The 27,449-nt window shown below is 43.0% G+C and overlaps 1 protein-coding gene across 6 annotated transcripts in view; it reads left to right on the top strand.

Annotated features, from left to right (window-relative positions):
• The window catches only part of TENM4 (teneurin transmembrane protein 4), a 554,777-nt gene that overhangs the window by 493,238 nt on the left and 34,090 nt on the right, over positions 1-27,449 (top strand). For 5 of the 6 annotated variants that reach the window (XM_032196280.1, XM_032196313.1, XM_032196323.1 and 2 more), the window contains 4 exons: positions 1,458-1,478; positions 8,624-8,856; positions 17,510-17,664; positions 21,343-22,220. In XM_032196280.1, the coding sequence (XP_032052171.1) occupies positions 1,458-1,478; positions 8,624-8,856; positions 17,510-17,664; positions 21,343-22,220 (1,287 nt within the window). The remainder of the gene's footprint in view (positions 1-1,457; positions 1,479-8,623; positions 8,857-17,509; positions 17,665-21,342; positions 22,221-27,449) is intronic. The other variant, XM_032196305.1, reaches the window with a different exon arrangement.

Genomic DNA, 27,449 nt, shown 5'->3' on the forward strand with positions numbered 1-27,449 from the left:
GGCATTAGGTCTGCAAGACTTTGCTGAAGGCCTAATTTGGCATGCAGAACTGTCACTGTAGATCATGGAATATGAGAAAAAAATCCAGACAGCTAACACAAGGCTGACACTTACAGAATAGGTGTCTTGCTCTGCCCACAGAAAGACCACAAAATCAGGATTCATTGTGTGAGGAAGCCCACAATGACATGTGTACAGTCACATCCCAGAGGGCTGGAGTACCTTTTGAGTAAATAAGCGAAAAGCTGATTCCTGCTGTTCATTTATTTGATATACAAATACATAATCTCTCTCATATTTATAAGGGAAGAAGATGGAATAAATCTTCTGTGCTGGTCCACATTAAAGAGTATAATATTCTTCCAGTGCCAGAAAGTTATTTTAATGACCAAAGGTGAGATTTCCAGAAGAGCCTAGGTGATTTGGGGCCCAAATCCCACTGCAACTCACTGGGATTAATATCTCATTCCCTGAAGTACAATTTTGAAAACCCGATCCCTGTTTCATTGTCAGTGGAAATACCAGACCCAGCGGAGGTTTTGCGGAGTATTTCCTGACTGGAAAAGAGAAAATTGGAAGCCTTGACAGAGTGGCCTTGCTGGCTTTTGCGCAGAGCCACAAAGTTAAATTTACTCCAGATTTAAATCTGCTGGAACGATTGCTGCTTCATCTGTGCAAACACTTAGGTTACTGGATCTAATAAACATTTCTTCACTTTGGTGTGCTATAAAGTAAGCGAGTTCAGATGCAGGCTGACTAAAAGCTGGGGAGGAAAGCCATTGCTTTTGTACTAAATGGAGTTTGCTTGTGTCTTCTCAAATCAGCATCTCTGCAGAGATTAACACCCTCATGATTTGGCTTTGGGGTTGGATTTTTTTTCCTTTTTTTATTTTATTTTTTTTTTTTTAGAGTGTAGTGTTCTGTTGCAGAGAGGAAAGCAAATGCATTGTGGGTCACAGATAACTGCAGCATGGGTATAACCGGCCCCATGAAAAATGGCCAGCTCGGCATAATTTCAGTCTTCTGGGCTGGAGTTCATGAGTTTACAGCAATGAACTGCCACCCACAACTATGCAACTGTTAAGTTATCTTTGCAAATCACAAGGTATTGCTTTGAGGATAGTGAAAAAAGCCGTGAAGATATCTGCATCTACATATATTTAGCTTGGCACTGCTCTGTATGATAAAGTCTGCCTGGTCCTATCTTTTGCATAAGTGGATAACTCCAAGCAGGTGAGATCACACTTCCTTTGTGATATGCAGCGATACATAAGTGAGCTCACTGACAAGTAATATCCAATATAAAATATATCAGTGTCATTCCAGCTAAGTCTTTATTTATTATTGCATTGTATGATACAGTTACTGTCAAGTTTTCAATCTGCTAATAATGCTTCAAACTGAGCCGCTAACACCTCATTCTTTCTTCTATTCCCTGCTTTCCTGTCTTCTGTCAGAAATAAAGATTTCAGACATAGGTAAGCCAACCAGTGGAGAATTCTTCTGCCGCTCCCTGTCTTGTTGCATGTTGTTACACAGTAAGCCATGAGTGCCATTTCCAGATGATTCAAGAGGAAATGAAGCTGGTGTGATTAAAACTGGCGTAGGCGATCAGTCATCAGAACGGGAAGCCATTAATCACCGAGCAGAATCGCACAGACTTCTGCATGATCAGTTGCAGTTGCAGACAGAGGAAAGATAGGCACGAGAAGCAGGGTAACAGGAGGAGGAGGGTGGAAGGAGAAGAGGGTGGGAATTCAGCAGGTAAAGAGAAGGCACCGCCAAGATACAGGTCTCTTGGAGAACTTTGATGGAGAAATAATCTTCATGGGGTGAAGTGTCTTCCCTTTGAGTTTTGGGGAGTGCAATGGACAAAATGAAGGGCCAGATGTACCCTGGCATCGTTCATCAAGGGAACTAAGGTTTTGTAACTCTGTCGGCTTACGCTCTTCAGAGAGAGCCTTTGCGTTTTGTGAAAGTGTGTCAGGCTCAGATAGGAGGTAGTGCAACTCGGAACCTTAGCCAGGAAATGCAATAAAAAAAAAAAAAAAAAAAAAAAGAAAAAGAGTAATGACAAGAAAACAACATTAAAGACAGACTCCTAAATTGGAGCTTTGTCACTAAGAATATTTGTCACTCGGGTTCATTGGAGTTGCAGTGGGTTTGATCCAATCAGTTGCATTCAGGAAGATGTCAACCTCCTGTCACTGCCTGTGTTTGCAAGGACTTCTCTGGCTCTGACAAGTTTCCCATCCTTCTCCCCAGATGCTTTCTAAATTAGAAGCTTAGACTGTGGAGTTGTTTTTTTTTTTTTGGTTTAGTTTTCTTTTTGCATTTGGGATTGGGGATTTTTTGTGCTACGTGCTTTTTATTTACTGTTTCTTTGATTTTATAGAGGCTGTGCAAAACCAGAAATGTTCATTTTATCTGCATGCCTGGAAATGCAATAGAATAGAAAGTGTTTTTTTGTCTTATTGCCAAAACATTAATGAAAGGCTGAACTTCCCCTGTATAATGAACTGGCCCAAGGGGTCTATTAGTTGGGCTGGGAGGTTGGTACACAAGACCTTTGCACTGGCTGTCTTCATCAGGCTGAGTTCCAGACCCCAGCTTCTCTTTCACATCATTCGAAGGCAACAGAAAATCTCATTTCTCTTTGGATCAGCCAGGTTGTATCCTTAATGACCTAGAAATACACAGCCACTAAAGTGCACCTGCTTTGACAGTGAAGGGCAGCAGCTGAAGAGCTGTTACAAGAAGAGTTTTTATATGTGAAGGCAATCACTGAGTCAAGATATACGGACTGGCCACAAATGCTGCAGATGCCACCAGAGTTATAGGAAGTTGGCAGGGCTTCAGCCTGTAGGCAATTCCTGAAAAATAAGAAATGAAATGAAGGCAAGCTAAGGCATTTCTACTCCAATGCAGTCTAAAGGGAACCAGTAAGGGTGAAGGAAGAGACGAGGAGCTCTAGATTGCATATTCCCATCTGAGACTACATTAAAGGACTCATCTATGTGAGTTAGCAGCTGTTGTGTGTCATTTGCCATAGCACGTCATGTTAGGAAGCCTGTTCATCCCTGAGCCATGAAGAAATGAGTGGGTGTAGTCCTAGCTTTGAGCTCCAGAGGGCCCAAACCTTGACATCGTTGGCAGGCAATAATTGCAGTGGGTGAGATCCAAAGGAGCAAACCTCGGTGGTTTGGAAAAGCTGCAATCCATATGCAAAAGCTTCCTTGTTTCAGGGAGAAGGGTCTCTGGAGTTTGTTCTCCAGAGGTGCTAGAGCTACTGACCAAGAGGCTTAGCTCTACAGTGCAGCATAGGTAGCTGAGCTCCATCTCTGTAACAGCCAAAAAGGCTGTGGGCCAACACAGAAACATCAGCTAACCCAGAAATCATCGTGAAATAGCAATGCATCCCAATTTTTCCCCCATCTGTCATTCAATAGTAGATGAGTATGAACCTATTCCCATATGTCTATGTGTATGGACCTGTCTTGATGGACCAACAGAACCTAAAGACCTTTTCCAAGCATGGCAATAATAATTTGCAGTTAATTGGCATTACCTTTTCTCTGCAGGAACATGGAGGGCAGTGAGGCATTTCTGTCTTGCAGATGTGCAAAAAGTGGCCACACTTAAAGCATATTCTTCCTTTGTTGTTTCCATCCTTACCTCAGAAAGACAAATCTACAATTAGTGGCAAAAAGAGATGCCTGAGAAAACTGCCCAAGGTTCGGATCAAAAGTCCTTTGCAGTCCGTGGGCTGGCTTACAGCATTGCTATGAAGTTTTATTACCCAGCCTGCGACACCAGAAGAGCTTTGGGCATTGCACACAAACTGAAAACACTAAAAGGCCAAGTGTAAATTCAGCTCACTGCACTGTGTGGCCTCGTTATGTGCTAATCTATTGAATGTCACCCAGGGAAAAAAAAAAAAAAAAAAAAAAAAAAAAAGACCAGTACCTCACACAAGCTATAATAAAATCCTCTGTTTGCGAGCTGCAGGGTGCTTAGCATGGAGCCATGGAAACAGCCCCTCTGAACAAAAACTCTTGGCTGCAGGAATTCAGCAGTTCTTTAGTCACCAGCAAATGCATGTGGCCAGCGAGGCTCAGAGGGGAAGAGGGCAGCCAGCACAGAAAGTGTTACGGAGGTGATTTCATGTGCTTGAAACGAAGGCATCAGATCCAAAAAAGCACCGGAGATGTATTCAAATCAGCTGTTACGGATAACTAACTCTGGTGTTGTGACTGCTCCTCTCAGTTGACCTCAGAGCCACGTTGCTACCATTAGCAGCAGTTGTCCTTTAGAGGAGGTAGGAGATGGTCTCGCATCTGAAAAACTAAGATGCAGGTCATCCCGTAAAACAAATGGTGAAAATGTTAGATGAATCGTACCTCAAAAGTTGCTATTTCTCTCCATCAGCTGTAAAAGGAGTTAAGGCAGCTGGTTGGTCTGTAAGCATCTGCCTTGCAGACATCTGAAGCTCAGTGGGATGAACAGAAACCAACAAAAAGGTGCAGGCTGCTGTGCTGACATAGGTAACCTGCTCAATCCAGGGACCATCTCCTCTTTCCCAGCTTTATTCCTTAAAGACTGGCTTCCCATGCTGGAGCAGGAGGGTCCTACAGACCATGGGCTTTGTACCCAAGGGTATGATGACAACCTTTGCTCTACACCTATCGTTGTACTACAGAAGGAATCCAGCTGAGTGCCACGTCTGCCTATTCACCCCATTTTTTATCACTTTCCTTCCTCATGCCTGTGTGCTAGGAATCATGTAAGGCAAAAGCACTTTCAAATGGAGTTGGAACCCCTTAAGCTATCTGCAGAGCTCCCCAGATGGTGCTGGCACTATCCTGTCCTAAGAATGAGAATGAAAAAAGGAAGGGGACAAGGCAGATGAATGGGACAGCCTATACGCAACCCCAACTCACTTGGGTCACTGTGAATTCGAAAGATTTCCTTGTGCTTTCTCAGCACATCAAGTATATAGGAAAGTCATTTCACCTTCGTTTAACTTTGGTTAACTTCTCATAACTTCTGCTTATGAGACTGTTCCCAGTGATTACACCATTGTGCCTGCTATTACCCACTAAAAAGCCTGTTTTCAGCTAGGGATCAGCCCACCCCATCCCAGCAACTTTGTTTTGTTGCTCCGGGGAATTAAAATATCAATGCAGTGCTCAGAGTTTCTTCTAAAAAAATCCTAATAGCAAAAGGAATAATCTGAATAGGAAATCAGCTCTCTCCCTCCACGGCCCGTTTCCAGTGGTGGCAATCTCAATATGGGGGATAAATACTCTAAGGCTACAAAAACTGTAACTGATTGTCTTCTGAACAGTAAAAAATCCCGCCTTTTGTTTTGCTCCTTTATCTAACTGAGCAATGAGAGGGGATGAAAGAAAACAAGCCCAAAAATCTTCTCTGCTTTGCCCCAGGCAGATTTATTTCAGTTGTTGCTCAGCTCCGTCTAAATTGCCACTTGGATTTGCCTTCTGATTGTGACTTTAAATAAAAAGCAAAGCCTCCGTGTTCCTGGCTCCAGTGCTCATGCGTTATCACAGATGAAGGGAAGCAGGTTGGGAACTTTTACAGATTTTTAATTTTATTTTTTTTTACAGTACTTTCACAGTATGTTTATTTAGCATCTCTCATCCTGAAGGATCTCAAAGTGTTAAACAAAAGCTCCAGCATCTAACGCTTTGCGGTTCATGCGAGGGCAGAACACGACACCTTCCCTGTACAGTGGTGAAAACTGTTGGCCAAAGCTGGTGGGGTAAAACTGCAGCTTGTTCATTTTTCACAGTTTGCATTTGAGCAGCCCTGCTCCAAAGCACTCCAGCTTAAATACTCCATCACGTAAGCCATCCAAGGAAGCCTTCCCACACACAAAAGCCCCGTGCACGGAGCAGTGAGTAGGAGACCATGATAAGCCATGCTAGTAAAAATAAGTCTAGTTGATAAAAATGAGCCAGTGCTTCCTATTGCTCACACAACTGAAAAGGCAGAGCTTGTGTTGGGGCTGCCCGTGCTGTTAATAACATCAGATTTAGAAAGGCAATCGTGCCGTAGGATTTCACTATCAGCTCACCAGCTGAAATCCAGAATAGGTTTTAAGTGACCCAAGATTATTACTGTCCCATAGGTAGGTTAATAATCAGAAGTTTCTCTCTCCACCTCTTCCAAGGTACATTTGCTAGTAAAGATATATGTGTCTCTGCGGTATCCAGCTATGCAAAGGATTAAATAACCACTCAGAGCTCATTTTTTAATTATAAATGCATAATGATGCGAACTGTGAATTCACCCCTAACTTTTTTGAGGAGCCTATATTCAGGAGCACATTAACTAACCTTGGGATACCAGCAGCTACTCCAAGTATTAGGTTAATGCAACAGTTTTACGTAATTCAGGTAGGAAGGGCTGCTGAGCTTTTCTGCTGGATGGTTATTTCACTTGTACCTGGTTCTGTGATCGGTGGTTAAAGGACACCGGTATTCACTTCAGCACTCATTCTACACAAGAGCTGGAATTAGTAAAGTGTTTAAGATCTCTCTCCTTCACAGGTTGTATTCAACAAAAAGTCCACCAGAGTGAGGCTGTGAAATCCAAAAATAAATTACAATGATAGTGCTGGGAAGGGGAAGCAGGAACCCGTAGTTCTGCAACTATTTTTTTTCCATCTTGGAGAAATCATTTGAGTTTGCCCATCTTCACATGGCCTGCTGTAAGACTCAGCGAGAGCTATCTGCGCTTTCCAGGATGCTAAAGAATTGCAAAGTGCCATTAAAAACGTCCTCCTTTTGTCCACCTCCTGTGCAAAACAGAGATTAGGAACAGCTCCAAAGCTGACTGATGCCATTCAGCCGAGCTTTGTTAGGACAGCCGGCGGAAAATGCGAGGCCCTGATCAGGATGGAGGATGGATTCCCACCGGGAACTTCTTCCACCAGGGCTGAAGCCACTTGCTTAGTGTGAGTGACATGCAGGTAAATGAAATAATGCCCTCCCAGCCTGCTGTCATTGGGAGGGAATACAGATGGAGACTGAACTGTCAGGCTGGAGCTGTCTTGAAGGTCAGAGCATTTTATTTAGCAAGAATCAGTGTCATTTGTGGAGATGAAATCTGTTCAGACTTTAATAGGATAAATCACAAGGGATATTCTAGAATAAATCAGAAAGGTTTTTTTCTTCCCCCCCACACCCCCCCAAGTATTAAGCGATTTGAATGAAGAACCAACTTATGGCTTTTTAAACCTGACAATAATTCAGTGGGTTTTATGTGCCTGAAGAGGGGTTAATTTTCCTAACATAAAGGTTGAAGGAGGGAGGAAATTTCTTAATACGGGGGACAGAGTTAACTGTGATTGACATTTGGCTTTCTAAGCAGCTTCTCCTGGAACATCGCACTAAGTGCAAAACGTTGAACTATGGCCCGTACATTTATTATGAATTCTAGCTAGCTGATGGGTTTGGACATTTTTGAGGTGTTCTGTAGAAAAGGAGAGAATTTTTCATACTTCTTCTAATTATGACTTAGCCTTTCTGAGAAGGAAGGAGCTGTGTTTTCAGGCACCAGGTGCCACACGTTTCATCTGTTAGTTTCAGGCTTAGAGCAGATGCAGCTCGATACATGCTGGTAGTACACACTTAATTTCAAGAAAATAAAGACTTACCAAGCCAGAGATAGAATCCTTCAAAGAAAAAGATCTTCAAATTGTGTCTAAATTCATCAGGTTCCTAAAACAGATGCTGGTTTATCCATTTCTTTAGTCTTTGGCTCACTTAGTGCTGTGGCCAGGGAACTAAAAAATTATCTTTCTGCCTGCTCACACCATTTTCTCAGCCACCCTTTCCTGGGTTCAAGGAAGCAGTGAGTTAACGAGGTTTAACAGGGGACTGACATTCAGATCCCTGAGACCTTCTCCTAGTTCGTGTTGTTACTTAGGGCAAAACGTGATGCTCCAAGGACCGTTTTGTTTCTGTCTTCACTGAGACCCAGCTGAATCCAGTGGCAGCAAACATTTTATCTCCACCAGGACAGGATAGGACTCTGGGGTCTTTGCTGAAGTCAGTGGGATTTATATGCAGGAACACCAGCTGAGCCCCAGTGCAGTGATCTTCAAGAATACATCTTCAAGGGCTTTACACTTGGTTTGCTTTGGGGTTTTTGTCCTGGGGTCCTTCTCGGGAGGCCAGCTGTATTTATTTTTCACTTTGTTTTCTAGGTTTAGTGTCCTGTGCTTTCCCTTCACTGTCTGGCACTGCACTAACACCAGTTTCAGGGCTATGTCCATGTTAAATAAATTAACCCCAGGCATTGGAACTCAAGCTGTAGCAGTTCCTGGCACGAGTTTGGCCAGCGAGCCCTTTCCTTTGGCAGCTGGCCTCCATGCCAGAGAGTGCTCCCAGCACAGCGACTGGTAACAGACATAGCTCAGAAACCTGCTGTGTTAACACGTCTCTGCCGAGGCTGCAAATACAGCACTGCTGCACTTTCCCAGTCTGTCTGCCCCGTGCATTTTTCTCCTCTGAAGTTCTTATATTGCTTGTTGGTGTAAGGAAACAAATCATCCGAGTAATAATAATAATAATAACGTTATACCCTTGTTTTTCAGCCACAGCCCAGCTCATAAGTATTACTTGACCACAGATCCAATCACCGGCTCCATCTACCTCTCTGACACCAACAGCCGACGTATCTACAAAATCAAGTCAACCACATCAGTGAAGGACATTGTGAAGAATTCAGAGGTGTTGGCTGGAACCGGAGATCAGTGCCTCCCGTTCGACGATACCCGCTGCGGAGACGGAGGCAAAGGCACCGATGCTACCCTTACAAATCCCCGGGGTGAGACTTCTTCTCCACAGGCTTTTTGGGATCTTTTTGAAAGGGATTTGTTTAGTAATGATGGGGACGGCTCTCCTTTCCTATCAGAAAATGCCCCAGGACTTTGCAGGCCTTCCCAAGCCAACCCACAAGCACGTCCTAAGGGCTCATCTTTGTAAATACAGAATTATAGAATCATAGAGGTTGGAAAAGCCCTCCAAGATCACCTGCTCCAACCACCCCCCTACCACCAATGTCACCACCAAGCCCTGTCCCCAAGCACCACGTCCAACCTCTCCTTGAACACCCCCAGGGACGGGGACTCCCCCACCTCCCTGGGCAACCCGTCCCAAGGCCTGACCGCTCTTGCTGAGCAGAAATGTCTCCTCATTTCCAACCTGAACCTCCCCTGGCATAACTTGAGGCCATTCCCTCTAGTCCTATCACTAGTTATGTGAGAAGAGGCCGACCCCCAGCTCCCCACAGTTTCCTTTCAGGTATTTGTAGATGCATCTCTCTCTCAGACAGTCTTGGTCTTCGCATTGAGTGGCTGGGACAAGTGCCAAGCCAGAGGCATGTAGAAATGGAAACATGTGCAAAGAGCAACAAAATAAATCCACCCATCAATTTTATGCCCACTTAACTACTTCTGCTCCTTACCAAATAACAGTGTTTGGTCCTTACCCCTCTGGGTAGGATTTGCTTATGAGCATTGAGGCTCTCTTGGCATAAAAAAAAAAAATAAATAATAATAATAATAATAAAAACAAAACACTATTAGCATTGCTGTATGTAAAATACCAACAAAACTTGCAGATAGCTCAGAGATACATAAAATTCAGGTTGGTACATTGACATGAGGCACTGTGGCATCTAACTTAAATCTTGTAGCAGGGTGGATGCTAATTTTGATATAGGAATTATCTAATTCAGTATGACTTCACCTCTCTCCTGATTAGCTTACTTATATTTGATAAAAGCACAGCCAAATCAGAATAAAAGCATCACACAGCCTTCATGGCTGTGAACTAAATTGTTCAAAACAGGTTTAGCCAAACATATGCAGTCCTGCGTGTAGCCAAGACTTCAGTCTGGCAATCTCAAGGTAACAAGCCCTGCATATGGAGGATGTCGTTCCTCCCAGCTGTCCACAGCTCCTCCAAAAAAAAAACACACAGAGGGTGTAAAGCTGGGGTGGAAGATACTGTTGGTACACACACCTTCTGCAGTGTTTGTGAAGAGAGGAGGGAAGAGCCCCCGTGCAGGAATGCTGTTAGAAATGTGGCGTTTTTGCCTGCTGTGCTCTGCATCTTCTTGCCCAGTTGTTAGGATCGTGGGGAGTTATTTTTAGGTTCTTGGCTTGAGCATCAGTGTGCTGTTGGCTTCCTTTTTCCTTGCATCTGGGAGTGGTAACTCCTTCCTTCCTTACCGTAGCAATTTCCAAGCCCATCCCAAGCTCTTTGTAAAGCAGCTCCTCGGCAAAACCCAGGGATCCTCTAACAAGTTACTTCCCAAAGAGCAGGCAGGATGAAGGCAGCTGAGCTGTTGTTTCTCTTCCTGGCTAGATTTCTGGGGAAGTTATTTTCCTTGACATAGAGATGACATTAGGGTTACTGAATCCAAGAAATCCAAACCGATTTAGTGACCTTTTGTGTCAGCTCTGCTGATTGTTGTTGTTGTTGTTACATATGAGCTAGTTGTTTGCTGGCAGGATGCAGAAGAAATTGCCTTGGGAGACCTGCTCTGTGCCAAAGAGCACTGAAGGCCAAACTGCTACCCCCGTAATATTCAAAGCATCCAGCATGGGTTCCAGGCACTCCAGACTCCCATGAGGTGACCATTATACTGGGATGAAGTATTGCCAGAGACACAGATGTGGAAAGGGAATGGCTACCTGTGGGCAGAGTAGAAATTGTCTCGCTGAAATGAGAGGGCTGAGTGAAAAGAAAATTAAGTGACTCGGGCAGAGAGATTCAGACAGGCTAGCAGATGAGTCATGAGATCAGGGAATCCAGAAATCTGTAATCCAATTTTCTATACCCCTTTGATGTTCGACCAGTCCAAAAAAAAAAAAAAAAAAAAATGTTGGACCTCCATTCTCCCTTGTACAAGATAAGAGGAATATTATTCATTTCCCTACACAGGTGGAGGTTGCGAGGTTTAGCTGAATTATGTTTCTGCATTCACTATGGGAAACAGAGCTCTGGAGTTCAAAGCTTTCAGCGCTGAAATCCTTCTTGTTGGCAATTCAGGCTCTCAGGAGGCTGTTCTTCCACCTCAATCATACCGCAGCAAAATGCATGCATTCGGTCCTCATCGCTCAGAAATTTCACAGAACGGGAGTAAATTGAGAGTGAAAGAGGAAATGACACGAAGCAATATGGCAACAAGAAAATAATAATCCAAGAGCCCACACCCCTGATAGAAAGCTCACAAACAGCATATCCTGATCTGGTTCTAGCCCGAGCTTGCAAAGTCTGAAGAGACAAAAGCTTTGGCAGGTGCGACTCCCTTCCAATGCACCTCCATAAATGATTAACAGTGAAAACTCACAGTGATGGTGTAATGTCAGCATAGTTTACACCGTCACTGCAGTGCATCCTAGCAGAAACATCCAGCAATTGCTTTCTTGGTGTGACTGTATTGCATAAGAGTTCAAAATAAAAAATGACTTATTGCACAAGTAGCCAGTAGTTCTCAGGCTACCCTCTGCTCCCCTCTCTTGGCAGGTAAAGTGAAGGGCCAGGGGAAATCAGAAAATGGTTCTGCAGCTATAGAAATATCAGCCGGCCAGGGCAGGACTCGGAAAGTTCAGCTCTTTAAGAATCACTGCTCTTCATGGGACGCTAGTTTTTAAGGTTAAAGTTAATGTTTAACTGACAATAATTACCATGTATTTTAAGAACATCTTTGCAGCTTGTTCAGGAGGTGTAAGGAAACAAGGTCTTGCCTCCACTTTCATGATATTTTAACCAGCTGATGTTTGCAGCTTGCTGGAAAATACCAAAGGAATATATCCTGCCAGGTGAAAACCAGCAATTCATAAAAACTGGAGAATCCATCATGGGGTGTCAAAATAGGCTTCTGCCTACCTTTAACATCTTGGATCAGTCAAGGACCTGGTCTAAGTAGATCTGGTTCTTCTTTTCGTGAAAAAAAAAAAAAAAAAAAAAAAAAAAAAAAAAAAAAAAAAAAACTTGAAACAGATGGTTTGTTCTGTGCCTGTGCATGTGTCTGAGTTGAAGGAACCACCCTCTGGAAGTGCCCATCTCCTCCTGGTGACAGAGCCCGAGGGACACAGCCCCCCCAGCTATCCCTGCTCAGGATGATTCTCCATTTTCTGAGCAGGAGCCTCTTCCCCACAATATTGGTCACCTCTTCCAGTTCCCACCTCACCTCCCACCAGCTCAGAGGGGATAATTTCTCCGAAGTGGTCCTTGTCTTGAAGAGAGATAAAATGTTTTTGGCTTACACAAGACATTAGGACAGATAAAAGCCACCTCTGGGATTTCATTCTTCCCCTATCTTTGGCTTCTCTGATAAAGGTAGGCTATACAAATACAGGAGAGGCAGATCGACAGAGGAAATAGTGGGGGCAGTTGTTTGATCATAGTGTTTATCATAGCTGTTAGGAGCCAGTCTGATCCTTGCATTCATTTGCCACAGAGCTCAGCAAAGCCTTCAGATGCTAACGAATTTCAATGCATCCTTGCAAATTAAAGTGTTACCACTTTCTAATTATCATCTGCTAATAACGATCGTCTTCTACAAGCAATCTAAAGAAAAATTAAAACTCCAGCTTGTCAGAGCATTTGTTTTCATCTGAGTACTCACCAGTGGCTCTCCTTGGGAAAAATGTTGTGGCAGAGAAATTACCAAGGAGCCTGCAATTAAGAGAGACGGCAGTGACAAGTCTATACAATAGGAAGATGGTTTCAGAAAGGACAGGGCTGGGGCCGGAGGTGTCTCCTTCATTTAGCACGGCAAAAGCAATGCAAAATGCAGTAATTGATTTGGGGACAGATTGCTTCCTTTGCTGCGTCCTGCTGAATGTGTAAACAAAATCTCAGTTGTTCGCTAAGTGTTCTTGGGTTTGACAGAATTATCAGAAACTCAGCCCTCCACAAGCACTTAGAATTTGTATTATCAAATACTAACAGAAGGGTTATTTCAGGGAGGACCAGAGGCTGATTGAACAAAATATCTTGCCTCTTACTGTGGCCAGAAAAGATGCACAGGGAAAGGGGCAACAACAGTGACCTTTCCCTGCTAACACTCTGGTCATTGACATTTCTGAAGAGCTTTCTAAAGAAGTTGCACCTGGACCCGTGCTTAGATGCCACCATCAATTTGTCGAGAAACCTCGCTGAGCACCCATTCTTTTTCTTTGAAGACATCCTGTGCTAATTTCCACGACTTGTTTAGCCCCAGCATGAAAAAGTCTTGTCTTTTTAAGACCAGAAGTGCATTTGTTGTTCTTCTCTTTCTGCCTTTCCTAATCCATTCCTGTCCTCTAGCCCCTTTCTTGACCACTGCAGAGCCCCAAGCTGATCATTGCAGAAAACTTGCACAGGAATTCCACCTTTTTTTTTTTTTTTCCTGTGAGCTATTTTACAGCTTGTCATTGCATATGGGTAGTTAGACTTACTCCTTCCCCTGTGAATTCCTCTGTACTTATTGACATTGATTTTCATCTGCCATTTTATCACCCAGTTATTCAGCATCCAGCCTGACAAGAAAGCTCTGAATCTGGATTCCTTTAGTACCTATTTTTTCACTTAAAAGGGTTCTCCCCACCCTTTCTTTTTTTTTATTTTTCCAAGTAGAGCTATATGTGCAATGCAATCACTTGTAGAAGTTTATTTTTTAGAACAGCGTCATTGTGTTCCAGGATTTGCAGTGGCACGTTGCACTGTCACTTTCTCACACCACAAGGTCCTGACATTTCAAGCAAATGTCATCGCATCCCAGCTTTCTACCAGCACAGCTCACTGGTGCAATGCACATGGTGATGCAGCCCTCGTTCCTTACGGGATCCTAGACTACTCGAGAGGAACCAACATGATTTCCTACTGCATCTATTTTGTAACTCGGCGCTTAAAATTTGGACCTGCAACACCACCTAGTTAGTGGCAGCAGATGTTTTCTCTCAGTAGCTGTGAGATTGAACTTCGAGCCGTGTGCTGAAAGTCTTTAATTCCCCTTATGTTCCTATGGAAACATGAGAGGAGCCTTCTGCCAAAGCAACCCAAGGCCTTTGGCTTTACATGCGTAACATGCGAAATACCCATTTCAGTGCCCGTCTCCAGCTCCCAGCACTGGAACTGTGCCATAATCAGATAGGAAACACATAAATCCCTATCAAAAAGTTTGATCTGACCTCTACAATCTGCTGCAAAGGAGCTGCGAGATGCCTCTTTCTCTGCAAGCCGTCCCTCCAAAGACACTTGTCTGGGGGAGAGCAGGGCTCCTCTTTGCAATTCGATTTAATTCCGAGGCAATCAGGTAAACTCAGGAAGGGAACGGAGTATTTGCTGTGCGAGGGGCCAGTGGAAAAAGAAATTAGACCTTTGACAGGCTGAAAACTTTGTTACCCTGCAGAACATCCTGGGAAATGCCAGGTAATTGAGATTGCTTAGGCTCCGTGGAGGAGGGATAAGCAGAGGAGCGCTCCGTGATAGGAATGCATGCACCTGCCATCGCCCCCAAGCAGGGTGATAAGTGGCAACTTTTCTATCCCACTTTAAGTTATTTGGCTGTGCAAGCTCTTTGTCTAAGCCGGAATGCAAACTAAAGTTGTGCTGTATCAACCGATCGGAGCCAAGGTATGCCGGGATTATTCTTGCTGTAACTGGTTAATCAGAGCAGCCATCGGAGCTCAGCACCGCGCGCCGAGCGGCTGTCAGCACACGCTGCTGATAAGTCCAATCCAATCCATATGGAACTAGCTAAGAGAGAAAATCCTGCCTCATTTAAAATCGCATTATCCAGCCTGCCACCCTTCACTGCCTTTTGGCCTGTCACGCAGACTAATGGACAGGAGCCCTGGAAAAGACTGGTTGTGAACCTGGGACACGGGGTAAGAGCCTTTTGTGCCTGACAAAAGGCAATTAAGACCAAGCGAACCCTCTGTCGTGCCTCCTCTGAAAAAAGCACATCTAGCACGTTGCTTGAAGAGCTCAGCTGTATTCCTGCATGTCAAGCAAACTCCACCAAACCTTAAAGAAATTGCCATTTGGTGGGCAAAATAATTAGAGGAGCGGGAACCTTCAACAGCCGATGTGTCAATATCAGGCAAAAACAACTTCTTTTAAGTCACAGATGCAAGCAAGACATTGATGCAGATTCCTCCACACCTCTCTGTAGCTTTTGACAGGGTGCTAAGATGCAGCTGATGGGTTGGTATTGTGTAGGAAAAATAAATGGCCACCGCTGCTGCAGCTTCTCCTGTGGCATTCAGGTGTGCAACAGGTGCTTGCCACTCCTCTTTGGGGTTCTTCTTTCATTGTCCTGCAAAGATCAGTCCTGTCTTGGCAGGAATTAAATGCAGGTATTGGAATGTAGGACTGGAAGCAATCTTTTGGATCATTTAGTCCTGTCATCCATTATCCCAGAAATCCTGTCATATAATCCCCTCCAAAATTAATGAACTTCATCTTAAAACCAGCAAGTAATACTTTTTTTCCTCACTGCCCCAGGGGCTATTTTGAAACCTTCCTGCTCTACTGGTCAGATACCCAATCCAGGTCAAAGCGATGCCCTTCAGGCAGGGAGATGCTGTGAAGAACTCAGGAACAAAACACATTTTTTATCTCCCAGCAAAAATACACAGCTCCCATTCAACTCAGTGATCTGCAACGTCAGTGTCCTGACTCCTAATTGACTTTGACTCGACAGGTCGCAGCCCTGTCTGAATCCCTCCTTTTACCTCAGCAAAATGGAGAAGTTTGTTCTTTCTCCCAAACAATGACTTAATCCTGAGGTTTTCTTGCCATTACTTCCAGGCTAGATTATCTTCCGTGCCATTTCATTTCCTCTGTAGGTTTCTCTATGACCAAATACGATATATTTTTCCATGTATCATCCACCTCCATGGCTCCCAGCCCATACAATAGTTAGAGTGCTGGCTAAAGGCCATGCTTTTAATTTCCAAAGCAATCAGGGGATTAGTCCCTGCTACATGAAAGGCAAAAACTTTTGATCTGTGAATTGCTGCATCTGTAATTCACAGCATACCTCACAGTGGATGAAGACGGAGGGTAAATGTTTCAAACAAGGGGATCTGGCTGTAACACAGCATTTTGGAGAAACACGAGATCTGGTCGCTTCTCAGAAACATTCTCAAAGCTTTCTGTCTGCAACAGATTTTCCATCATATTTGTCACCGAGATGACAGCCAAAAAAAAAAAAATAACATTATGGAGAAGATTCATCTCACTAACTTTATCTGTCTATGGTATAAATGTTTCCTGTGGAAATATTTGCTGTAATCTCCTTTTGTAGTCAACGAGGAAGAAAAGGTACTTCTGGAAGGATTCGCATAATCTTCTACAGACATCTGTTTTAGGGTGATATGCATAGCACCCTATTTCTCTCTGCTGAATGCTCCAGCTACTTGCTTGGATGCACAATGCAGATGTCTACTTCTTGCCAAGTGATTGCTACCCTGCTAATGAAAGAAACCAAACAGGAAGATCCTAATATTCATATATTCCAAGCAGAGTTTTCACCTGGATAGAAAAGGGTGTTACAGGCTTCTCCATTCCTGTTCTTTTACATTCTTTGAGTGTCTTGAAGACACTTAAATATTATGCTGAGCAGCATTCTGCTACCGTAGGATAGACGAGATGGATGACTCTATTAGTATCTGTGGAGTTATTTTTAATTTATACTAGCATAAAAGAGAGGTGAATGGGGCCCTTAACTTCTTATTCCTGCCTTAGTCATGAACACTCTCTACGACCTTGTGAAAATTGCTTTATCTCTTATTTTCCCGGCATGTAAAATTAAGATGCTCACACTCACAGGCTGCTATGAGGTCTAATTAGTAAGTGTAAAGCACTAGGAAAACCTCTGATGAAAGATGCAGGGTATAGCTGGCCTGGGATAAAGAGGATTAGAGGAGGTTGTGGTAACATAACAAATACTTGAGAAATGATGCCTAAGGGGAAGTGAAATGGCACATATCTGTAGGTGAGGAAACAAGAATCAGCAGTCTGTAACTGTTGTTGGCAGACTTCAAATCCACTGGTGGGAGTGCGTCTACAAAGGGACAATGAAATAAATCACCTTGCAGTGTTCAGAAACAGGTGAGCTACTGGAGATGAGTAGGATTATCCCAGCAGAAACCCTTCCACATTTATCCATCTGGAATTTGACTGACCTGGTGGATCTTTCAGAGACTTTCTCATCACTGTCTCTGAAACATTCCCCAGTGTAACATTTTCATGCTCATGGCTTAATATTCATACCATGAGCAAAGCATCATGTTTCTGAACACGTAGAACACGTAGTTATTAGAATCCTTTTTGAATGCCATAAAATATATTGTTCCCAACCAAACCAGTGGTCTTACACTTCACTCTCATGAGTCAGACCAGACTCTTATCTTCCATTCACTTCGTATTTTCAGGTTGCTATTCCTTTCTGACTGATATGCTTTTTTCTTCCCCAGGCATCACTGTGGACAAGTTTGGGCTGATTTACTTTGTGGATGGCACAATGATCAGGCGGATTGATCAGAATGGGATCATCTCAACAGTGCTGGGTTCCAATGACTTGACATCTGCTCGGCCTCTCAGCTGTGACTCTGTCATGGACATTTCTCAGGTAAGACAACTCTTCGGTTTGGTTCTCCATAGAATAAAAACATAGACATTCACCCTGTCTGCATGTCTATGTGCCTCCCCAACTTTGACAAGGAGATAAGGACTTTAGGAGAATTACATCCCTACATATCCTGTAGCATGGAAATTACTGAGTCAAAAAAAAGAGATCCTATAAAGACTGAAAGAAAGACCTAACTCAGAGAATTGCTGGGGAGAGAGATTTTAAAGACTTCTTTCAGAGCTCCCAGCCAACTGTGAGAAACAGATTCCTGGGAAAGCAGGTTTCATTAGGCTCTTTTCTCAAGAAAGTAGTTGCTTTAAATTAAAAAGGACAGGAAACTGTACTTATTTTAGTGGGGATATAACACTTTGCTCTGTTATAACAGCTTAGCAAACCATGTTTTTTTTTTCATTGCTTCCCCCCATTCTGATTTGGCCCAGCAAAATTTTAGGCCTGAATCAAATTAACATCTAGGAAATACTGATTGGAGGCCATGGTGCCAAAATTAGCAACAGCAGGAAAACAAGAATCTTGAATTGCATCAGATTGCAAATTGGTTGCAGCTACCATCATGCTGGGCTTTTAAGTCCTGCTGCTTAAAGGTGGAGGGGAAAAAAAAAGAAAAAGAAATCTCGGTTTGCTGATTGCTTTGCTTCTGGATAGTGCCGAAGAGAAATCTGTTACAGCCCAGCACTCGATTTTGTGGGGCACTGGCCAACTTGTCAAATTGTGCCAGTTTCGAGATACTGTCCTTTGAAACCTTTGTGCCACTCGTTGTTTGCTTGGCTAGAGGAATGTTGCCCTCTCCTATGAAAATACGGATCATAGCTGGAGGGCTAAGTACTGTTATTCAGCCACAATAGATGTCAATGGGGTTTCCTTTTTGTAACTACCTAGATAATTTCCGTGCTCCCATATGGAATCTGTTCTTCTTGTTTTTCTCTCTAATTTGAAAAGGTTATTCTTGCTTCTTTGCGACTGGTTCCCACTGTCCGCAATTTATGAACAAGCTAAAATTATGAGTTTAAAAGCTCTCATGCCTTCTATAGAAGTAAATTTTGATGGTTAAAGGCCATTTTGTAGTGTGTTTCTCATCTTAAAGGCATGTTTTTTCTTTATCCGAATTTCAGGGGCAGTTACCACAAGACCACTGAGGATTCAGGCTATAAGAAATATTTTCTGTCAAGTTATATGGCTTATATGCATACCAGTGTCATACTTAAACATTTCTGAGATGAGCTAAAATGGATCAACTAAAGCCTCTTTCTTTCCCTTCACAAAATTACAGGAGCCATTCTTAGATTAATCTGTACTGTGATGGACAGATTAACCAGTCATGTTTTGGAAAGACACACCAAAGACAAGATTAATGAGGGAAAAAAAACAAACAAACAAAAGCAATGCACAAGCAAACAAAACCCAGCTTGGGAAGTAGCTTTTCATCATTTACAGTGCATAGAAAGGTCTTTTCTGTCAGGTCCCCGAGGCTATCTGGGACATGAAATATTTAGCTGCCAATGTTGACAAGGAGTGGTTTTTAAGAAATTGAAAATTCCCTTGTCGGTTCAGAATAAACTCTGCTCTTGATGCTAACTCAAGGCTGAGGAGCTTAAAGACCACTGGAAGGGATGGAGGCATGCATTATTAAAGAGGAAACCACAGGCTATAATGTTTTACTACAGGAAGGGTTAAAATAGGCCAGGAGCTGAGAAAAGGAAGATTTTGCAAGCAGAGAATCAGACTAGGCAGAGCTGAGCACTGTTTTTAGCCATGAAACTGAGCTTCACAAGCCCAGATATTAGAAGAAATAATGAACTGAGTACCATGCAACTAATGCTCTTAAAACAAACAAACAAACAAACAAACAAAAAAAAAAAAAAAAAAAAAAAACTTGAAAAGTGAGTAGAAGCACCAAAAGTAAAGCATGGCTGTGGCAGAGATGTTCAAGCACAGGCTTTAAAAGTATGAATCTTCTGTGTGTTCCTCTAGTTCATACCTGGTCTCTTCTTGTTCTTGGTTTCAAATGTGTGCCCTTCCCACAGCTCTCAGTCACAGCACATCCATCATGCCATTGGGTAAAGAAAAACAAACAAACAAACAAAAACACAGGAGAGGAGAGAATGGCACAAAGTGCATGTTTTTTCAGTCAACCACTAGATAGCAAATCCACCTGATCCAACTTCAAGTTGCCTGGCTGACAGAGAGGCAGGATATAACCAGAATAGCTATTCTTTTTTAACTAGTTGAAAATCTATTTAAAAGACTGCCTGGAGGTGACCAAGAGCATTCTTCAAGGTTGTTCATTTCCAATTCCACTTCACTCCTGTTATGGAGAAGAGACGCAATTAAGAAAACATGTAAGCATTGGTTGACTCCCATCAGCACAACATTGACCTTTTTTATATATAAAAGTAAAGTAAAATAAAATAATAAAAAGGAAAACATCTCACAGTCCTTGTTAAAAAAAAAAAAAAAAAAAATTACCCTGAATTCTGTTATTAGAGCTTTCCTGAGTCTGACAACTGAAAGAGTAAACTCACTTGAAAAGACAATATTTTGCACAAATAGAGCTAGAAATAGAGACCTTCTAGCGCTCGCTCACTTGTAATGTTACCGGTCATATCTTCAGTTTACTTGTGTCTATGCATTATCAGTGTAGAACTAGGATGTGTCACTATTACTTGAACCCATTCTTCCATTATGTTCAAAAAAATATGAAAAACAATATAAAGATATAAGGATTTTATACCACAAAGTGAAATAGCCTGAATTTCTTGTAATTTGCTATTTTTGCATTTTTGCAGTATCAAGCACAAAATAGGTGGTTATACCTTGGGCGTACACAAATGCTGACACAGCTGCCAGTTTTCTATATCTCTCCATGTCATTTACCCAGAGGAGCTGGGCCACTTGTCTGGAAAATCCTTTAGTAGAAGGAGAAGGATCATTGTTTTGTTTGACTGATCGATTTCACAGCACTTCAACCAACAAAATTCCCAGTCCCATGTCTCCACTCTCAGGTCCAGGCTCTATCAATCCAAAGAGCATAGGGTGGTTCGAAGAGGGGAAATCCTACTTGAATCCGAATTGTGTAGTTAACTCCTATTTCCCACTCTTCTTCCACAACACTGTTCTGCTAGTGCACCGATGCCACTTTGCGTGGGCTGAGACACCTCACACCAAGGTGGAGAGGCAGAAAAGCCATGGAATAGAATCCTAGAATCATTGAGGTTTGAAAAGCCCTCCAAGATCACCTGCTCCAACCACCCCCTACCACCAATGTCACCCACCAAACCCTGTCCCCAAGCACCACGTCCAACCTTTCCTTGAACACCCCCAGGGACGGGGACTCCACCACCTCCCTGGGCAACCCATCCCAATGCCTGACCACTTGCTGAGAAGAAATTTCTCCTAATTCATGGTATAATGAAGGCAGAAGAGCATCTGCCTCTACCCATCACCTGCTCCCATGAAGCAAAACGTGGGTTTCCATGATGTTCACACCAGGGTGATGTCCTCTGTGGCCATCATACCCAGCAGTAATAACCAGTTGAGCTCCTTTTACTCTTTTTCCCTTTAATCCATGTTGAAATATCCCCTCTGATATTGATTTGTAGCAATCATATTGTGAAAAGAGGTCTCATTGTAATAACTTCCTTGTGCTGTTTCACCATCAAGGTTCGTCTCGAATGGCCCACAGATCTGGCAGTCAACCCGATGGATAATTCGCTCTACGTGCTCGACAACAACGTTGTGTTGCAGATTTCTGAGAACCACCAAGTGCGCATAGTGGCGGGGAGGCCCATGCACTGCCAGGTGCCGGGGATGGATCACTTTCTCCTGAGCAAGGTGGCCATCCACGCCACCCTGGAGTCCGCTACCGCCCTGGCCGTCTCCCATAACGGGGTGTTGTACATTGCTGAAACCGATGAGAAAAAGATCAACCGCATCAGGCAGGTCACCACCAACGGAGAGATTTCTCTCGTGGCCGGTGCACCCAGCAGCTGTGACTGCAAGAACGACGCTAACTGTGACTGCTTCTCGGGGGACGATGGCTATGCCAAGGATGCCAAGCTCAACGCGCCGTCCTCCCTTGCAGTGTGTGCAGACGGGGAGCTGTATGTCGCCGACCTTGGAAACATCCGAATACGCTTTATTCGGAAGAACAAACCGTTCCTCAACACGCAAAATATGTATGAGTTATCCTCGCCTATAGACCAGGAACTCTACTTGTTTGACACCAGTGGTAAGCACCTTTATACTCAGAGCCTTACCACCGGAGATTATCTTTACAATTTTACTTACTCTGGGGATGGAGATATAACCCTGATCACTGACAACAATGGCAACTTAGTCAACATCCGGAGAGATTCCACGGGGATGCCCCTCTGGCTGGTCGTGCCTGATGGCCAAGTCTACTGGGTGACAATCGGTACCAACAGCGCTCTCAAGAGTGTAACCACGCAGGGGCATGAAGTGGCCATGATGACTTACCACGGCAACTCTGGTCTCCTTGCCACCAAAAGCAATGAAAATGGCTGGACAACATTTTATGAGTAAGTATATTACGAGTACTGTGCTGCTGACTTCATTCTGTGTCCTCTGAACCATGCAAACTTGTTAGATTTTTAATTCCCTGGGCAGAGCTATTGTCCAAATAAAGTGTTCAGAACAGAAAATATTAGATCTCACACAAACACTTCATATTAGATGTACGTGTGTTAAAGTTTAAATAAGCTCCATCTACCAAATCAACTTCAGACAGAGGTTATGCTGAGCTTTTCTAAATCAGCTAAGAAATTTGGACACCTGCTTCTCCTTAAGTATAGTTGGGACTGGAAATTTAGGCTGCATGTCAGAGAATTTTCTTTGGCTTTGAAAGCCCTGGAAGTGTGAAAGTTCCATTAGATCCTCTTTTTTCTCAGCTTTTCACCTACTTCTTGTGCTCTTTTCTCAATTGTTTGAAATGGCTGATGTAGAATGACAACTGACAATGACTAATGACAGCTTGCTCAGAAAACGATTCTGTAATTAATGGACTGCTCTGCTTCTGTTGTGGTTGGCCCCACTAAACTTTAAAATAATCTCAGAGCTATTCAAGACCATCGCCGCCCAACAAATTTTTTGAGCAAAGAGAAGATGAGACGCAGTGAAAAATCCAGCAATGGCAGTGACTTGAAGATTTGTGGTTTTATTTTATATTACTATTGGCAATTCCCTGCTTATAAAGACCATGAATATAGTATCCTTCTGATATCAAATAGGAAAAAGATATATTACTCAAACAAGGGCCTCTAGAGGGATGGTCTACAAATTCATCCTGCTGTTGAGAAACCATTCCCCGCTTCCTTAGTTCCATTTTTATTCTCAAATTCCAGCCTTCTTGAAATGCTCTTTTTAGCGCATAATTTCCTATATGGTTTGAGTGGTTACATGGAGGCATTCAGATACCATAATAATAAACCCATTGTAGGAGACTAATTTGGATAGAATAGATAGTTCCCAAGATTACAAAGACAAAAACTGTGGGGAAAAAAAAAAAAAAAAAAGAGAGAGAGAGAGAGAGATACTCAGGGAGGAAAGCTGGCTAAATCCACATATCCACATACCCGTGTGTTAGACATGCAGTTGATTTGGCTCTTTTTTTTTTAAATGTTCCAGGCCCAGTTTTGAGTTTCTTTGCTCTTGCCTCTAAAAGAACTGATGGAAACTCTGTGATGAATCTTTTGAAAGGTTATTTGCATTCCATCAAGGTTCTGTTTGCAATTACTACAGCAATATTCCTCAGTGAATCAAAGTTAATACCCTTCCATCTCTTACATTGAATTTGCTTGAGGGAGGCTTTAGGGAGGAAAGACAGGGTGTTTTTCTCTATAGGAGTGGAAGCCTGCTTTATTGTCAGGACCATCATGCTAAATCAAGGCAATATTTTCTTTTTGTAAAGAACCCAATAGTTCCTGTGCTTGAAAACAGATGTAGCGATGGACAGTGAAGTAAACTAAACATTACAGCCACTAATGGTCAGATTTCTACCTAAAGCATATTAAAAGTGTGACTGAAAGTATAAAAGAGATAAAATGAAACAGAAGCTAAAATCCAACGTAGTCTGTGGATATATTTATAACAGTGATCCATTATATCTTGCTATCCAGCAAAATAGAGCATTTGTGAAAGTCATCATTCTGGTCCTTTTATGCACTTCAGAAGAGTCATAAGAAAGCTTTTTAGAGCTAAATGGAAGACAGTATTCTCCAGTGGTTAGGCTATGGAAATCTTGACTAGAGCAAGTCAGCACTATATGATAGCGCAGCATCACTGAAAATAGAGTTGGGAATGTGTCTTCAGAGATATCTCATCCAAACCTGTGATCAGTTATCTCTATTTAACTGTTCCTGACAGATTCTGATGTAACTTTATACAACTGCAGTGTAAAAGCCCATCTCTGAATTAGTTACCTCAGCCTCCCTTTATAGGCAGTGGAGAGAAACAGGTACTTTCAAGGTGAGTTTCAGATGAGTTATATCAGATATTGTGGCTTTAGGATGTAATGAGACAAGTAGTAGCCTGAAAGTCTACCTCCATAAAAGCAGTCCAGAATGATTAGCTCAGACAGGGGTGTTTACATTACAGATATCTACAGTTTAGTTAAATGGATCCTATCAAAGTGATCTAAGTTGTTCATAAATACTGCTGGTGCTATAGCCTGTCTTATCCTAACTGATCCTTTCCCAACCTGTCCATGAGGTTGGTCTTCTATTCTTCTCAGCTGTGAAAAGTGCATATTAAATACCTCAAGAACTTGCTCTGAAAAGTTAGTCAGCAATAGGGGATCACTCAGTGAGGTTGTTTGGGGTGAATAAGCAGGGCTTGACCCTACCCTGGTTTTGCATGCATGATCTGGAAAAAAAAATACAAAATCAGAACTGATAAAATGAGAAGATTAGTAAATAAAGGTGAGATCCTTAGATTTATTGATCAATTAAGTTTCATTTAAACATAATATGTTATTATTACATAATCTACTGCCAAGGTACAAATGTAACAGGCCACATCTAAAGAATGGGGTTGAGCGTTGACTCTCAGAGGTTGAAGTAAACAAATCATGAAGCCATACATGGCAAGTCTGTCTAACCCATTGCTTGGATGGAAAAATAAGATGAATGTGTTTACTTATCCCTCCCTACTTTAGTGAGTAGAAGGGAGCTGATTTTCTCCCTGCACAACACTGATGAGACTAGTACTATCAGTTCTGGTGTCTGCAGTTTATGAAGGATGGGGAAAATAGAAGAGTGTGCAGAAAACACACAGTTCAAAAATGCAGTCGTGGGGAGAAAATGTTTTATGCTTGAGAACTAAAACAACTTGATCTGTTTATCTTAGCACAAGAAGTGTCCAGATCACAGCATGTCAGCACAAAACTGTCACCTACAGAAGGACTCTCAGCCTAGCAGAGAAAGGCACGAGAAGGGCAAAGGGCTAGAAAAGCAAAGGTAGAGACATTCAAGTTGACAGGGCAGTGTAATTTTTTAGGGCTGAGATTAGCTAACCGGTAGAGCGACCAACTGTGAGAAGCAGTATATTCTCTATTTCTTGGTATCTTAAATCATAACTCTGGATGCCTTCCCTAAGATATATTTTCTCTAGACAGAAGATATGCATGAGTCAAACACAAACCGCAGGGATGAGTGCAGGCATGGCAAGATGAAATGTAAATTCCTTGATAGCCAAGAAGTTGAAGAAGATGGTGTAAAACAAATTGATGTTTGAAACTTGCAGGTTATTGGTTTCTGTATCAGAACATCGGGAAATTTACACTGGGAAAGTTTAAGTGATTTAGAGAAATCCTGTGATCATGAGCGACTGGAAGGTGCTCTGAGTTGTTTTCAGTCCTGGCTAAGGGGGAAGGTGAAGCCCCTATTTCCATTTTGCTTGTGGCCAAGGAAATAAAGACATCAGATCTGACTCCAAGGAAAAGCTTGATGGTTCTCAGTGCACATAACAGTTGTTTATGGCCCCAGGCAGGATGGGCACCACTGCTTTAAAAGTTAAGGGTAAGCATAAATCCAGCTGGCAAGTTTACGCTGCACCAGTGGCCCCATGAAGAACATCCCTGCAAGATTTACCTTTACCTTACTGTCTGTAGAGGACCATAAAACCTGGTACCCAACACGAAAAAACGATGGTGTTGCAAGAGTGGCAATACTACATAGGTACGTGTCCAGCATCTCTGCTTCTCCTTTGGTTGTTGCTCTTACTGGGGCATTTCTCAGCTTTTATCATATGGCTGCAAAGAGCTGTGATATACAGACACGTTGGTGAGACTCCAGAGAGGAGAGAAGAGGATATGTCTGATATGTTGACCCCGCAGTGGAAGGCAAACCAGGGAATCCAGGTCTTCCAGGGGTTCAGGAAGGAGACAGGTGGTGTTTTTGGGGGGTGGAAAACTTGTTCACAGCACTTGCAGCTCATCCTTGCACCCTTCCTACACCAACGCCTGCTGTAAGAGTCCTGCTTGATTGGGTTTAGCACAGAGCAAGGTCCAGTATCTAATGGCATGCAGTTCCCCCTTCCTTTGAGAGTGAAACTTAGCTCCCTGCAGCAATTAGCCTGTCCCTAAAGACCTACCTAGGACTTCTGTGAGGGTTTTAGCATTATACAGACTTCTGCCTCCGCAGAGGGCTTGACACTCACTGTCAATTAATGCAGGACAGCTCATCTTGTCCGGTAACCGGATTAAAGACTTGCCTTCCCGTTCCACCCGTGACGGTGATAATCAGTGCCAACGGAGCTGGATCTGGATGCTCTGCCAGGGTAACAGCTTCTCGTTGTCCAGCTCCTCAAGTCAAAGACAAAGGATGCTGTGCGACTGCTTTGTTGTTGCTGCTTTTCCTCTTGACATGAAAAATTCGCTACCAGCCTTCACCGAGCTGGTTACCCTTGCTGTTTATCTCTACTTCAGAATCCGGATTTTTTTTTTTTTTAACATATTTGTTTAAATCAAGAATATGGCAATTATCTTGATTAGCTCATGGAGATGGTATCACTGTACATTAATTCAATTTCCCTCTGAGCCAAAGTCAAACCTTCTATGCATTATTTAACCCAGATGAGGCTCTTTCACTTAGGTCCTTTGTGTGCCCAATTAGTCCTGAAGGTCACCTCCTCCGGTGCAGAATTAACTACTTACACATCGCTACAATCAAGCCCACAAATTCAAAACCTTTCCATGGGCTGCCCAAGAAGCGGCAGAGAGCAAAGGAGAACATGGAGCCAGATCTCTGGATGGGAGGGAAGGGAAGCATTGACCCGTAATGTAGGAAGAGGTTTAGTAGAGGACCAAACTCTGCCAAACCTATAATGGTCTGAAGGTAGGAGCCAGCTGGGCTGAGCACACGAGAAGACCTCAGATGGCTTCCTGACACCACCAGCACTCAGCAGAAGTCCCAGCCCACCACCAGTGGTGCTGGGTACCCCAACCAACAGTCTGGGTGACTGGGACACCAAAACAGGGGTGGAATGACCACGCTAAGCATTTACCCAGACTCCATCTGCCTTGCAGGTGACAGAAAAGCTGTGCAATTTCTTCTCTCGTAGTCAAACCCAGAGATAAATAACACTCATTACCTTTAGAGGAGCAGCCACCTCTTGACTTTGAGAAAAGCTAGCTTGCTGCATTAATAACATCCCTTTATCACCAGCTGATATCTCAGGTCATACACGGAGATTTATGGGATTTGGTGGTGTCCTTGGTTTAGTGTAGTTCAAGTGAGGGTCTCTTCCCCTGG

This window comes from Aythya fuligula, chromosome 1 (genome assembly GCF_009819795.1).
Source record: "Aythya fuligula isolate bAytFul2 chromosome 1, bAytFul2.pri, whole genome shotgun sequence".
In the NCBI taxonomy this organism is placed as follows: domain Eukaryota; kingdom Metazoa; phylum Chordata; class Aves; order Anseriformes; family Anatidae; genus Aythya; species Aythya fuligula.